The following is a 14,499-nucleotide window of genomic DNA, read 5'->3' as shown; positions in this document are numbered from 1 at the left end:
TTATACAGAGACTGGATGTGCGAAGGTTTGCCAGGTGTATAACATGTTCACTTTCTGTCACCCTGTCTCCTCTTCAGGAAACACAGCCGGGTCCAGCACAGCAGCAGCCGTCTGTCTCCACTGCCTTCCCCGCACCGCCCTCAAGTGCCAAAAGAAGTCAGTGTCTCCTTCGAGGCTAGTGTACTAAATGGCACTTTGTGGAACCGTCTCTATCTATCTGCTAGCCAACCCAGCATGTTTTCACCTAGGAAGATTAGAACATGAAAAATATAGTGCGTAGAACAGTGTTAATAATTGAGTGGAGTGAATAACTAACTCGCCCATAACACAAAAACTCTTATTTCCTTGTTTAACTGTCAAGTATAACCTTCAACCCTCTCTTTCCCTCTCTTCTCCCGTCTCCGTACGCCACAGAGTGTGAGCCGTGCTCCAGGAGACATAGTGGACTCTCCGCCACGCCGTCACTGGAAGGAGTCCGTGTTGGTGAGCGCCGAAGACCCATCGGCCCTGCGGACCAGAAGCAGCCCCTCCAGCCAGAGGAATGGGGCACACAGCGAGGAAAGGCCAGGCCCCGGGGCAGAACCAGGCCCAGCCAGGCAGCCCCACCCAGAACATCTGAACACAGGTCCAGCCTCCCGGGGCGCTAAGGGCAGCAGCTCCTCCATCCCCTACATTGACTGCAGTGATATAGATAGTGAATACGACGTGGCCAAGGGCCGGGTTACCAGGTCTCACCCTAATGAGAGCTATGGGGAGGAGGTGGCGGGCCCCCGCCGTGGCAGTATAAACGAGCGAGAACTCGCTCTGGGTAGGATGAGGTACATGGAGTCCCCTCCCTCCCCAAAACCCCCCCTCAATATGAGCCGTGCATTAGATGAGTCGGGAAACCTGTCGTTCTTCGGCGGGGGTCCGCCACGTGGCCCTCTCCATAGTACTATGATGGAGGATTTGGGGGGTCGTGGTATTGGGGATCAGCGTAGCAGCAGCCCCCTGACAGTCCGCCATATGTTAGGCTCTAAGAGCACCACGTCAAGCCCCGTTATGAGCACCTTCCACCGGACAGGTTCGCTCAGCCACGCCGATCAGAACGGCTACGGCTCCCGGCTCCCGCGCTGGGACGAACCGGGTCACGGGGGCTTTAACGCCCGGGGGGGCCCTGGGGGGCCCCGAGATGAGGGCCAGGCCCCGCCAAACTACGGCAGCTACTCACCCATCGTGGCCCGCTCGCCACACTTACAGAAGCTCCACAACATGCGTAACCGTTCCGACACTGACCCCTTCGTCCTGAGCCCGCAGCAGGCCACCTCCACGCCCTCCCACGATCCCCGACCTGTCGTCTCCCGCAACGAGCGCATGGCTGCTCTGGAGCGCCGTATGATGGCCAATGGCCTGTCTGCCCCCGGCCAGCCCAAGCCCAGCCCCTTACAGAAGCTGTACAGCCGGGGTGGCGTAGACCACATAGGGGCTGTTCAGATGATTGACGGCTCCACCAGCAGTGGCACTGAGTCCAGTGACTCGGAGACCGAGACCACCACGGGCAGCTCCAGCAGCCACCCGCTGACCTATGGTAACCCCATGGCCATGGGGGTCAACTCCTCCCCCATGCCCAGGAACAAATACTCCTTCGGTAGCCTCCAGCTGGATGAGGAGTTGGAGGAAGATGGCTGCCTTAATTTTAGTGACGAGGACGGGGCTCAAGTGTTCAGCTGTTAAGCTAGCCTTGAGAAAAGAAGTCCAGAGACCTGCCCTATAGGCAGGGTAGGGTAGCGGTGGGTCTGAGAGAAGATGGGATGGTTAGCGTGGTAGATGGTGATAGCTATGCCAGTTTGTGTGGAGGGACAGATGTTGCTTAGGAGGGTTTAAGACAAGGCGCTACTAACCCCCTTCACACTCCTCTGTCGCTGTGCTGAGCATACAGTAGAGTACGCTCAACCATGAGCCAGCCTGACACTCTGTTTCCCATTGGGTCGCTCTGCCCTTTAACTGAGGGAGAGAGGGATGAAGGCTCTCTCTGTTCTCTTCTACCCTTAGGGGGTTAACCTTTCATGTCTTCTCGGATTGAATTGGTGTCTGCACACACCAGGTGGTTCTGAATTAGAGAGATTATCGTTTTCTAGTGCCAAGTCCTTTGAACAAACACTGCATGGATGAAATGCAGTGGTCGTTGAGGGTTTCAAACACCCTGATGCTCTGTAGCTGAATGTTTGGGATGTAGTCGAGGGAATTATCGTTTCACACTCCGTCTACGATGATGCATTGTAGGGTTGATTGATTGTCGGAGGGTTCCAATGCTCTGTCTAATGCCGTCTTGTGTCTTCATATAACACAGGGGCGGGCAACTCCAGTCCTCGGGGGGCCTGATTGGTGTAACAGTTTTGCCCCAGCCCCAGCTAACACATCTGACTCCAATAATAAACTAATCATGATCTTCAGTTTAGAACGCAATTAGTTGAATCAGCTGTGTTTTGCTAGGGATGGGGAGAAAAGTGTGACACCACTCCCGCCCGAGGACTGGAGTCGCCCATCGCTGATATAACATCCATTCTGTAAATTGACAATATGTTGTTGTTTGATAGCATGTCGATGGGGGAGTTGGTTTACGTTTTATACGGTACTGTATATGCACTTGTATTGCTTTTGTAATCGTTATGATCGTATCTGTAGACTTTTGTGATGGATTGGTTCGTGTTGAGTATACTGTGCCTAGAAATAGAGGAGACAGACAGGCAGTTTCCTTGTAATGTTCTGTGTTAATGTTCTATGTCTGATTAATTGTTGATATTTAGGGAGTTGCTTAGGAGGGCACGATAGTATTGACTATAGACGTGGGTTTTGCTTGTACTGTACATGCGGTCGATATCTAATTGGTGTCCGTAGTGAGAGAAGTCGGTCATGTCTTTGTTTGGTGCTGAGAAAGCTTCCAGTTCGCCTGCAGCACGTCCCAACTCCTCATTTCATATTCACTATGTTTACAGTAACCCTGTGTTCTGTACAAATACTCAACGGATTGAAATTCAGCTAACTACTGTTGACTCTATATATATATATATATATATATATATATATATATATATATATATATATATATATATATATATATATGCAAACAGAGCCACAATTTTTCATAGACGTAGTTTGTTCTGGCGAACATCCGTTTTAACGAAGGAACGTTATTTTAAAGACTTGTCATACCAGCAGATATCCATACCCACTTAATACTACTGGACAGTGCTAGTACTAGTTGTCCAGAAAAGCAATTCTCTGTGGGTTTTAGGCATGTTTTATTAGACCTAAGAGAGTGTGTTTGAGTGTGTGTGTGTGTGTGTGTGAGACCTCAGGTGTTGGTGGTATAATATGGCTCTGATGCCCACTGTTGGCATCTCTTCTTCTCCTTGTCTACCTAAACATCTCTTGTAAGCGTTCATTCTCTATTGTTCAGCGAACTCCAGGGGTATACTTATCTCACTGATTTGTTCTTTTCCTCCAGCATTGCAAAGGTAGCCATTTTTCCCTAACAAAATTACTCTGCACTTTTGTGTTTTATTTGTTTTCTTGCTGTCCCCAATTTTTTTTGTTGTTGCTTTTTGCATCATTCTCCTTGTCATTTGTTTGCAGTGTATAATTTTGATTAAGGATTTATTGACCTTATAATGCTTTTCATTTTTTTTAAAAAGTTTCCCGAATTTCCTTGTCCAATTTGAAACACTGTTCTTTTCTGTCAGCATGCAACACTTAAGGGGTTAAATCTCACCTTGTCTCTATTTCCCTGCTCTGAAAGCATGTGAACCTGTTCCTGTACTGTCCTGATGTCTTGCTGTTCTGTAACTGACTGTGTGAAGAGAAAAGGGGTTAAACTGGGTCTCCTTTACTGCAGTGGTCCCGGTGACTGTCAGCAGAGAGTACAGAGGACTAGAATGTAGGACTGGGGGAGTTGAGAAATGACTCTGTTCAGGATGACAGGAACCAGGGAATACGCTGGGAACACGGAGGCAGGTTTCAGTATGTGCTGCATGTTATGTGTCTGAAAGGCAATTTAAGGGCAGCGTCTCAGTCTCTCAGCTCATCCGTCAATGCCACGGGCTAGTCTAGGATCTTTGAGACTCTTCTATGCTTGGGCTTTATCCACGTGTACAGAGTATTTATTGTCTATCGTGTCGTTTTATGATATTGGTCCTATTTATTAACATGGTCCAAAATGAATATAAACTATAAATAATAACACAATGTTGTTTTTACCCGATTCGTTGATGACTTCCAGGTTAAGTGTGAGAGGGAACAGTGTGAGAGTAGTGCTGGTCGCTGGATCACTGCAGGCAAGGAGAACCCTGTCAGGTACACCAAGCACTGTCTTATGGCTCTGTGGCGTTGGGCTGTTGGCACACGGCTGATATTTCGGGTCATGATTTGTATTCGATACCAACACATTCACTACACCTACTCTATAGTAATATAATATAGTAATATATTGTGTGCCAGGCTTAAACTCATGGCTCTATAGGCCAGGCTTGTGTGTGTGCTAGTCTCGACCGCGCTTGGTTCCATTGCATGTCCAAGAAGCTAACCCAGGGCTCAGGCATGATGCTGATGCTTTCTTGCCCTGGCTGTTTCACGATGTATGTACCCTCACCTCACTCCTACCTGCTGTAACATTTCACCAGGCAGATATCACTCACATCAGACAAGCCAGTAGCACTTTCAGCAGCAAGGTGTAATTTGATCCATCTGAGACGACAATGTGCATTACGTTACGATGATTACTGCTCACCCATTAAACATTTGATTTAAGTTAAATTTTACAACGAGTGGAGACAAAATGCTTCTTCTGCAGATTGTGCTGCTCCTACGATTGACACAATTGATTTGTATAATATAGCTGGAGTGTACAATCGGTATGCTCCCTCTAAAGCAACTGACTGTCTTAATGAAGTATTAGCAAAGTGGTATCCGTAGTAATACTGCAATAGGGAGATTATTCTGGGAAGCTCTTTGTGCACTGTGACCTCTACAGGTACTATTAGACAAGTCCCAGAATATGCTTGTTGTAAATTCCAACTTGACTTGTTTCTCTTTCCCTCTTTCTCTCACTCACTCGCTCTCTTTACTCACTTCACGTCACACACTGTTTGCTACGGTCTCGTGTTGATGTTGCTTTGACACTCACTGGGCTCTGATACTGATTTTACCGGATCTTCTCTTTTTCCCTGGAGACTTTCTACACTTTTTAACCTTGTATACGGTTGTGCACTAGTGTCAATAAAGTTGACCTTTATGAAGTGGGACTCCGGAATCTTCTTTTATAAAGACCCCCCCCCCCCCCCCCCCCCCCCCCCCCCCCTGACATTGTCTCGTGACTGTTTTTAGACCCTAGTCCCATCCTCATCCTCCTGTGCTGTCGTAGATGTAGCGTAGCTCTGTTAAATGTACATGTGTGTGTGTGTGTGTGTTTATAGTGTGTGTTTTTTCATATACACTCATTTGTGTGTGTGTCTCGTGGCTGTGTTCATGTAGTCCGTGTTTGGTATTCCCGTGGTGCTTGTTGTCACAGCTGTCCCCTCCATTGTAGAATGTAGTATCGTGGCGTCTGTAAGGTGTTCACCAGAGATGTTGCTGGTTTAATCATTGTTCTGTCCATGCCAACGTGGTGCTATCAGAGGACAGGAGACGGTAGTGGGCAAGTATGCAATCAAGTGTCCCTAGTGAACATCCTAGTGGCAGTGTAGTTGATTTAGGTAAGCGATTCCAGTCATTCATAATACTGTATTCAACCCAACCGCAGCGTAATCCTGATGGTATCATGCTGAAATGGCAGACATTACAGAGAGAGAAGAGCACTAGAGCTGTCTGGGCAGCAGAGTGAGTCATGGGTGACTCTTGTCTGGATGCAAGTAGCTACAGTAACTAGCTACAGGCAAGGCACATCCCCCAATTTAGCTCTCATTATTATCCCTGGGACAATACTATAAAATGTATATGACTGTAATTGAACTTGTTCGTCTCTAACTCTTCCTCATTTCTCATCCCCCTCTCCTTCGCTACAGCAGGAGTGGTGTCCAACAGCCCCCATCTCTCCGTCTCCTCCGGTAACTCCCAGGGCATGGTCAACGGTCAGAAGCCGGTCGAGCTCTGTGGTCACAGTCCGGACGGTCGGCAGCCCTCCCCGCTTACCAGCCCCCTGCTCAACGATGCCGGAAGCGTGCGCACCGACGATGAAGACGAGGTTCGGAGGAAGGTTTGTGGTCCAGAGAGGGCCCCCGTTAAAGGATTAGAACTAGAGAGGGATTGTGGTCAGTTGCTGTGTGGACGTCATTGTGGTTTTAAATCTCCAGTTAGCATAACCAGCTTCAAAGAGGCTACAGTCACATAGTACCTAAAATAGCAGAGGACCCAGATTACCTGGCCTAAATAACTACCCACAGGGACCAGTGTTGTGAACACTGTACAAAATGTGATGTACTGTAACTGGGCTACATGTCTTAACACTGGAATTGATTACACAAAATATGAAAAAAAATACCCAAGACACAGTCTACAGCTTACTGTGTTGTCTCTGCTCAGTTTAACACTCTGTCCTCTTCCTTTCACAGAGATTCCCCACCGACAAGGCCTACTTTATTGCCAAGGAGCTGCTGACCACAGAGAGGACCTATCTGAAGGACCTGGAGGTTGTGACTGTGGTAAGGCCCATCACCAGATAGAATATTCCGCTCTCTCAGGGACTCAACACTGACCTTTTGTTTATTTTCTCCCATCCTCCGGGCAGAAAACATTGATTATTCCGGCTAGCTGCTTTACAAAAGAGAATATGGCAAACACACAGGGATCCATGCAGTGGTGGTGGGGGTGGGAGATGTTTTTTGGCAGGTGGGGAAAATACTCTGAGAATGCTATGAAATGTATTCATCTGTTTATCTCACCCAAGGCTGTAAATATACAGTGCAATGAGATCCACGGCCTTGAATGTCCCTGCTTAACGTTGGGCTGACGTCCTATTTTAGTCATTTCCTTTTGGCTCCCACCGCCTCTGTACAGACAAACATATGGACGCATTTTTGTTTGTCTCAAGGGAGACGCAAAAGAAAACAGGACATTAAAAGAAAGGCACATCTCCTTCCAGTGTATTGCAATCAGTGAAGGAAGTTGCTGTGAGTGTTGGTGTCACGTTTTATTAGTCATGTGTACGGGATACACATGGTATACATGATATACACCATCCAATGAAATGCTTACGTGCAGGTTCCTTCTCCACAATGCAACAGCAATACGAAACGATAAAAGATAATAATATGAACATAAAGTGAATGGCTCAGTAGAATAAAATAAACGTTTTAGAATAAGTATAATACAGCCACAATTTATAGTCCCAATATTTACACGTCTTTTGGGGAAGGGGGGTTGAGCGGCAAGTGTTTTAGTCGTGCGGGGTATGAAGTCAGTATTCAGTTTTCACCCTGTGAACATCATCTGGTTGTAGCAGCGTTCACAGATGTGGAAACGGAGACTGCAGAACCACTCTCTTCCCTCGCTGTTTATGTGGGCCGCCGCCACTTCTTGTCTTCTCTGATGTTTAGAGAAGCCTTTTACACTTCTCATAAACATTTGCCTTGGCTGCTCTTTCTCTTTCGGTCACTCTCTTCTCGCTTTCTCATTCTTTCTCTCTTTTTTTTCCCTCCCCCTCTCCACCCTCCCCCATTGGCTGGTGTTAAGTCATCTGAGAAACAGCTGCTGCCTGCTGTCTGCTTCCCAAGGCCTTTCAGCAGCACCCTGCTTTACCTCCTCTAAACCCTGTTCCTCTCCTGTCTACACTGCCTTCATACAGTATTCACACCTCTTGACTTTTTTCACATTTTGTTGTCTTACAGCCTGATTTTAAAATGTATTAAATTGAGATTTTGTGTCACTGGCCTACACACAAAACCACAAAAACCAATGGATGTTTTCAACTGTCTCACAAAGAAGGGCACCTATTGGTAGATGGGTAACAAAAATGTAAACAATCTGACGTTGAATATCCTTTTGAGCGTAGTGAAGTTATTAATTACACTTTGGATGTTGTATCAATACACCCAGTCACCACAGAGATACAGGCGTCCTTCCTAACTCAGTTGCCGGAGAGAAAGGAAACCACTCAGGTATGAGGCCAATGGTGACTTTAAAGCAGAAAACTGAGGATGGAGCAATAACATTGTAGTTACTCCACAATATTAACATAAATAACAGAGTGAAAAGAAGGAAGCCTGTACATAATAAAAATATTCCAAATCATGCATCCTGTGCCAAATAAATTGACATTTTGTGCTGAATACAAACATTATGTTTGGGGCCAACACAACACATCACTGAGTACCACTCTTCATATTTTCAAGCATGGTGGTGGCTGCATCATGTTATGGTATGCTTATCATAGGCAAGGACTAGTTAGAGTTTTGGGATAAAAATAAACTAAATGGAGCTAAGCACAGGCGAAAACCTTCAGCAGGACAATTACCTAAAATACAAGGCCAAATATACACTGCCTTCAAAAAGTATTCATGCCCCTTGACTTATTGCTCATTTTGTTACACTCTGAATTCAAAATGTATTAAATTGATTACTTTTTCACATTCATCTACACACAATACCCCAAAATGAAAAAGTGAAAACATGTTTTAGACATTTTGTACACGTATTGAAAATAAAATACATACTTATCTAATTTACATAAGTATTCACACCCCAGTCAATACATGACAGAATCACTTTTGGCAGTGATTACAGCTGTGAGTCTTTCTGGGTAAGTCTCTGAGACTGGATTGTACAATATTTGCCATTATTTATTTATTTATTTATTTATTTTTATTCTTCAAGCTCTGTCAAATTGGTTGTTGATCATTGCTAGACAACCATTTTCAGGTCTTGCCATATATTTTCAAGCAGATTTAAGTCAAAACTAACTCAACCACTCAGGAACATTCAACATTTCTTGGTAAGAAACTCCAGTGTAGATGTGGCCTTGTGTTTTAAGTTATTGTCCTGCTGAAAGGTGAATAGATGTCCCAGTGTCTGCTGGAAAGCAGACTGAACTAGGTTTTCCTCTAGTATTTTGCCTGTGCTTAGCGTCATTCCATTTATTTGTTATCCTGTAAAGCTCCTAATTCCTTAATGATTACAAGCATACCCAAAACATGATGCAGCCACCACTGTACTTGAAATTATGGAGAGTGGTTCTAAGTAATGTTTGGGCAAATCCAAAACACATAACACAAAAGTGAATTGTTTGACACATTTATTTTGCAGTATTACTTTAGTGCCTAGTTGCAAACAGGATGCATGTTTTAAAATATGTTTTATTCTGTACAGGCTCCACTTTTTTCACTCTTTTAAATTTGTTTTGTTTTGTGGAGTAACTGCAATGTTGCTGATCCATCCTCAATTTTCTCCTATCACAGCCATTACACTCTGTAACTGTTTTAAAGTCACCATTAGTCACCAAATCCCTGAGTGGTTTCCTTCCCCTCTAGCCACTGAGTTAGGAAGGACACCTGACATCTTTGTAGTGACTGGGTGTATTGATGCATCATCCAAAGTGTAATAACTTCACCATGCTCAAAGGGATATTCAATGTCTGCATTATAATTTTTACCCATCTAGCAAGAGGTGCCTTTCTTTGCGAGGCATTGGATAACCTCCCTGGTCTTTGTGGACGAATCTGTGTTTGAAATTCAATGCTCGACTGAGGGACCTTACTGATCATTTTGTGTGTGGGAGAACAGATATGAGGTAGTCATTCGAAGATCATCCAATTTATTATGTGACTTGTTAAGCAAATTTTTACTCCTGAACTTATGTAGGCTTGCCATAACAAAGGGGTTAATTTAAGACATTTCAGCTTTTCATTTTTAATTAAATTGTTAAAAATTCAAAAAACATCATTCCACTTTGACATTATGAAAGTATTCGGCCCCCTTGAACTTTGCGACCTTTTGCCACATTTCAGGCTTCAAACATAAAGATATAAAACTGTATTTTTTTGTGAAGAATCAACAACAAGTGGGACACAATCATGAAGTGGAACGACATTTATTGGATATTTCAAACTTTTTTAACAAATCAAAAACTGAAAAATTGGGCGTGCAAAATTATTCAGCCCCTTTACTTTCAGTGCAGCAAACTCTCTCCAGAAGTTCAGTGAGGATCTCTGAATGATCCAATGTTGACCTAAATGACTAATGATGATAAATACAATCCACCTGTGTGTAATCAAGTCTCCGTATAAATGCACCTGCACTGTGATAGTCTCAGAGGTCCGTTAAAAGCGCAGAGAGCATCATGAAGAACAAGGAACACACCAGGCAGGTCCGAGATACTGTTGTGAAGAAGTTTAAAGCCGGATTTGGATACAAAAAGATTTCCCAAGCTTTAAACATCCCAAGGAGCACTGTGCAAGCGATAATATTGAAATGGAAGGAGTATCAGACCACTGCAAATCTACCAAGACCTGGCCGTCCCTGGCCGTCCCTAAACTTTCTGCTCATACAAGGAGAAGACTGATCAGAGATGCAGCCAAGAGGCCCATGATCACTCTGGATGAACTGCAGAGATCTACAGCTGAGGTGGGAGACTCTGTCCATAGGACAACAATCAGTTGTATATTGCACAAATCTGGCCTTTATGGAAGAGTGGCAAGAAGAAAGCCATTTCTTAAAGATATCCATAAAAAGTGTCGTTTAAAGTTTGCCACAAGCCACCTGGAAGACACACCAAACATGTGGAAGAAGGTGCTCTGGTCAGATGAAACCAAAATTGAACTTTTTGGCAACAATGCAAAACGTTATGTTTGGCGTAAAAGCAACACAGCTGAACACACCATCCCCACTGTCAAACATGGTGGTGGCAGCATCATGGTTTGGGCCTGCTTTTCTTCAGCAGGGACAGGGAAGATGGTTAAAATGGATGGGAAGATGGATGGAGCCAAATACAGGACCATTCTGGAAGAAAACCTGATGGAGTCTGCAAAAGACCTGAGACTGGGACAGAGATTTGTCTTCCAACAAGACAATGATCCAAAACATAAAGCAAAATCTGCAATGGAATGGTTCAAAAATAAACATATCCAGGTGTTAGAATGTCAAAGTCCAGACCTGAATCCAATCGAGAATCTGTGGAAAGAACTGAAAACTGCTGTTCACAAATGCTCTCCATCCAACCTCACTGAGCTCGAGCTGTTTTGCAAGGAGGAATGGGAAAAAAATTCAGTCTCTCGATGTGCAAAACTGATAGAGACATACCCCAAGCGACTTACAGCTGTAATCGCAACAAAAGGTGGCGCTACAAAGTATTAACTTAAGGGGGCTTAATAATTTTGCACGCCCAATTTTTCAGTTTTTGATTTGTTAAAAAAGTTTGAAATATCCAATAAATGTCGTTCCACTTCATGATTGTGTCCCACTTGTTGTTGATTCTTCACAAAAAAATACAGTTTTATATCTTTATGTTTGAAGCCTGAAATGTGGCAAAAGGTCGCAAAGTTCAAGGGGGCCGAATACTTTCGCAAGGCACTGTATTAATATATTTTAAATTCAGGCTGTAACACAATAAAATGTTGAAGTCAAGGGGTGTAAATACTTACTGAAGCAACTGGAGTTGCTTACCAAGATGACATTGAATGTTCCTTAGTGGCCTAGTTACAGTTTTCACTTAAATCGGCTTGAAAATCTATAAGACTTGGAAATGGCTGTCTGGCAATAATTAACCAACTTGACAGAGTTCTAATAATTTCTTTAAAGAATAAGGGCAGTTATTGTACAATTCAGGTGGTCAAAGCTTTTAGAGACTTACCCAGAAAGACTCACAGCTGTAATCACTGCCAAAGGTGATTCTAACATGTATTGATTGACTCAGGGGGTTGAATACTTATCTAATTAAGATATATTCGTTTTTTTAACATCCATTCATTTAAAAATATATATAAATTCTTCCACTTTGACATTACAGAGTATTTTGTTGAGATCGTTGTCAATTAAATCCATTTTAATCCCACTTTGTAACAAAACAAAATGTGGATAAAGTCAAGGGGTGTGAATATTTTTGCATTACTTTTGACCAGAACACTATGGGTGTATATATAGTGCACTATATTGGGAATAAGGTGTCATATGGGATGCAAACCAGCTAAACCACCCCCCCACCACCTCCAACTCCACCACCCCAAACCACATCAGGCTATAGCTTCCCTTTTAATCTGATCAGGTAGCCTTTAATGAAAGACTCCCCCTGGGTCTTGTCAGGAATGATGGGCTATTGATTCCTCCATTCATCTCCAGGTCGATTCCTCCATTCATCTACAGGTCGTTAAAGGATTTGGTGGAAGTCATGAGGCCAATGTGATTGTTGCTAAACAACAGCACAGAGGTATTTTTGGCAGCAGCACATCAGGCAGATTCTAATGCAATCCAAGCAGATGGGCTCCTAATTCACCAGAAACACTGCATTTCACCTCATTAGATTGCAAGTCCTCTTTTGGCTCCTGGCAATTGAGAATGTCACGATTTGCACAATAAAGAGTGTGCTCTAATGCAGAACTCTCTCTCTCTCTCTCTCTCTCTCTCCTCTCTCTCTCTCTCTCTCTCTGTCTCTCTGTCTCTCTGTCTCTCTGTCTCTCTGTCTCTGTCTCTCTGTCTCTCTGTCTCTGTCTCTGTGTGTGTGTGTCATCCCAGTCTTTTCAGAACTTGGTGGGAAAAGATGAAGCTGCACCGGACTCCCTGAAGAGCACCATCTTCTCCAACTTTGACCCTCTGTACAAGTTCCACTCCGGCTTCCTCAGAGAGGTGGAGCAGAGACTGGCTCTATGGTGAGATGGCATGAAAGGCCTTGTACCTCACTGGATGACTATAATCCATCACAATGATACATCTCTTTTATAGTTCAGGTCATTTTTTCTTAAAATGCCAGTGCACTTAGCCTCGTTTTGTGTAAGGTCCCCTTAGAGTAAGAACACAGTTGGGGTTTGTCATTGTGAACTGGGCTCATTGATCCCAGGGCCTGGTCTTTGTCTAATGAGCGGTATTGACATTCCGTCTGGGAGGCCTCATCGCAGAGACGCACCTCCTCCCGTGGATGACCTGGGGAGCTGGGGTTGCTATGGCAACGGTCGCGCTGCATCAAGCCACTACTTCTAGCCTGTGGGTTTTTCCACTGTCTGCTCCTCTTAATGATGTGGTCCTTACATCAGAGCTCCCCTATGGTGGCACAGAGAGCGCCTGGCTGGCAGACAGTCACTGTTGCAGACTTCATACTGTAGTGATCAGCATCACATGTCCAGACGTACTACAAGACCAAACGAGAGCGAAAGGGACCACGCAAGATCTGACTGTGTTTTCTCTCAAAACATGGCTAAAGCCCCAAAGGCAAATCAGCAGCCCAAATACAGAGCACAGATGCATGTAGCTGGCTATCTTGTTTTACATATTCAAATGTTATTTTAGCCCTCTCCTGACTGTTGACCTTTGATTTAGATCTGGTAGAGGGTTTTGTCAGTGAAAGAGGGGTTGTATCTCAAAGGCATAACATTCAAAATGTCCTCTTTGGGCTTGTACTACCCACTCCAGAACGTATTGGTTCGTATTTTGAATGAACGAGCGTGGAGAAAGGTCAGTCTGCATGGTGCTATATCTAGCTGTCAACTGCAATTCATGCTCAAGGTAGACACCTGCTTGCGGTTTTCAGCGGTGCAGTCAAATGCCATTTAAATGTCCTTGCATGAGTGTTGGAGCTCACATGAATATGAAATATGGCTTTAAGAGTCTTTTAAGTGCTTCACATTCCTCTGCTGTCCACAGCAGAAATCTGTCAGCACAAACCCTAGCATGAAACTGTTCCAGAGAGAAGAAGTTGCTAGTGTTTTATTTTTTTTATAGGGAAGGGCGCTCCAATGCCCACATTAAAGGAGATTACCAGCGCATCGGTGATGTCATGCTGAAGAATCTACAGGGCCTGAAGGTATTGGCTGCTTTTTCTTGCACTTTATATCAAATTCACTTTGTATCTGCACCATGACCAATGTATGCTGACTTGTACAAACTGTCGTACAGCTCCAGGGGCGTTGTTTTGCAGCTGACCCTGTGCTCCCCGTAGCCTGTTGTGTGTGTGTGTGTGTGTGTGTGTGTGTGTGTGCAAATGGCCAATAAAGATCTATTCTACTCAACCCTACTCTATTGTAGCCGCTGACTGCCCACCTCCAGAAGCACTCGGAGGCCCTGGTGGAGCTGGAGAAGGCATGCCGGGGCTCCCGGCGGCTGGAGGTGCTGGTCCGGGACTTTGAGCTGCAGAAGGTGTGCTACATCCCTCTCAACGTGTTCATCCTCAGGCCCCTGCACCGCCTCTTGCATTACAAGCAGATCCTGGAGCGTCTGTGCAAACACTACCCCCCCACACACGTGGATTTCAGGGACTGCAGAGGTAACTGTTACTGTTCTGTAGCTGTCAGGGGCTCTCTGAGGCCGGGCTATCTTAGGGAGCCCCCCT

The 14,499-nt window shown here is 44.7% G+C and overlaps 1 protein-coding gene across 8 annotated transcripts in view; it reads left to right on the top strand.

The window, feature by feature from the left end:
- LOC139399041 (FERM, ARHGEF and pleckstrin domain-containing protein 1-like) overlaps positions 1-14,499 on the top strand; it is an 83,577-nt gene that overhangs the window by 60,867 nt on the left and 8,211 nt on the right. For 2 of the 8 annotated variants that reach the window (XM_071144667.1, XM_071144675.1), the window contains exons 12-18: positions 78-174; positions 415-625; positions 6,039-6,229; positions 6,585-6,674; positions 12,693-12,826; positions 13,893-13,974; positions 14,196-14,433. In XM_071144667.1, coding sequence (XP_071000768.1) covers positions 78-174; positions 415-625; positions 6,039-6,229; positions 6,585-6,674; positions 12,693-12,826; positions 13,893-13,974; positions 14,196-14,433 — 1,043 coding nt within the window. The remainder of the gene's footprint in view (positions 1-77; positions 175-414; positions 626-6,038; positions 6,230-6,584; positions 6,675-12,692; positions 12,827-13,892; positions 13,975-14,195; positions 14,434-14,499) is intronic. The other 6 variants (XM_071144674.1, XM_071144673.1, XM_071144672.1 and 3 more) reach the window with 6 other exon arrangements.

This window comes from Oncorhynchus clarkii, chromosome 3, assembly GCF_045791955.1.
Source record: "Oncorhynchus clarkii lewisi isolate Uvic-CL-2024 chromosome 3, UVic_Ocla_1.0, whole genome shotgun sequence".
NCBI lineage: Eukaryota > Metazoa > Chordata > Actinopteri > Salmoniformes > Salmonidae > Oncorhynchus > Oncorhynchus clarkii.
Note: the sequence above shows the minus strand (reverse complement) of the source record. Positions and strands in the feature narration are given on the sequence as shown.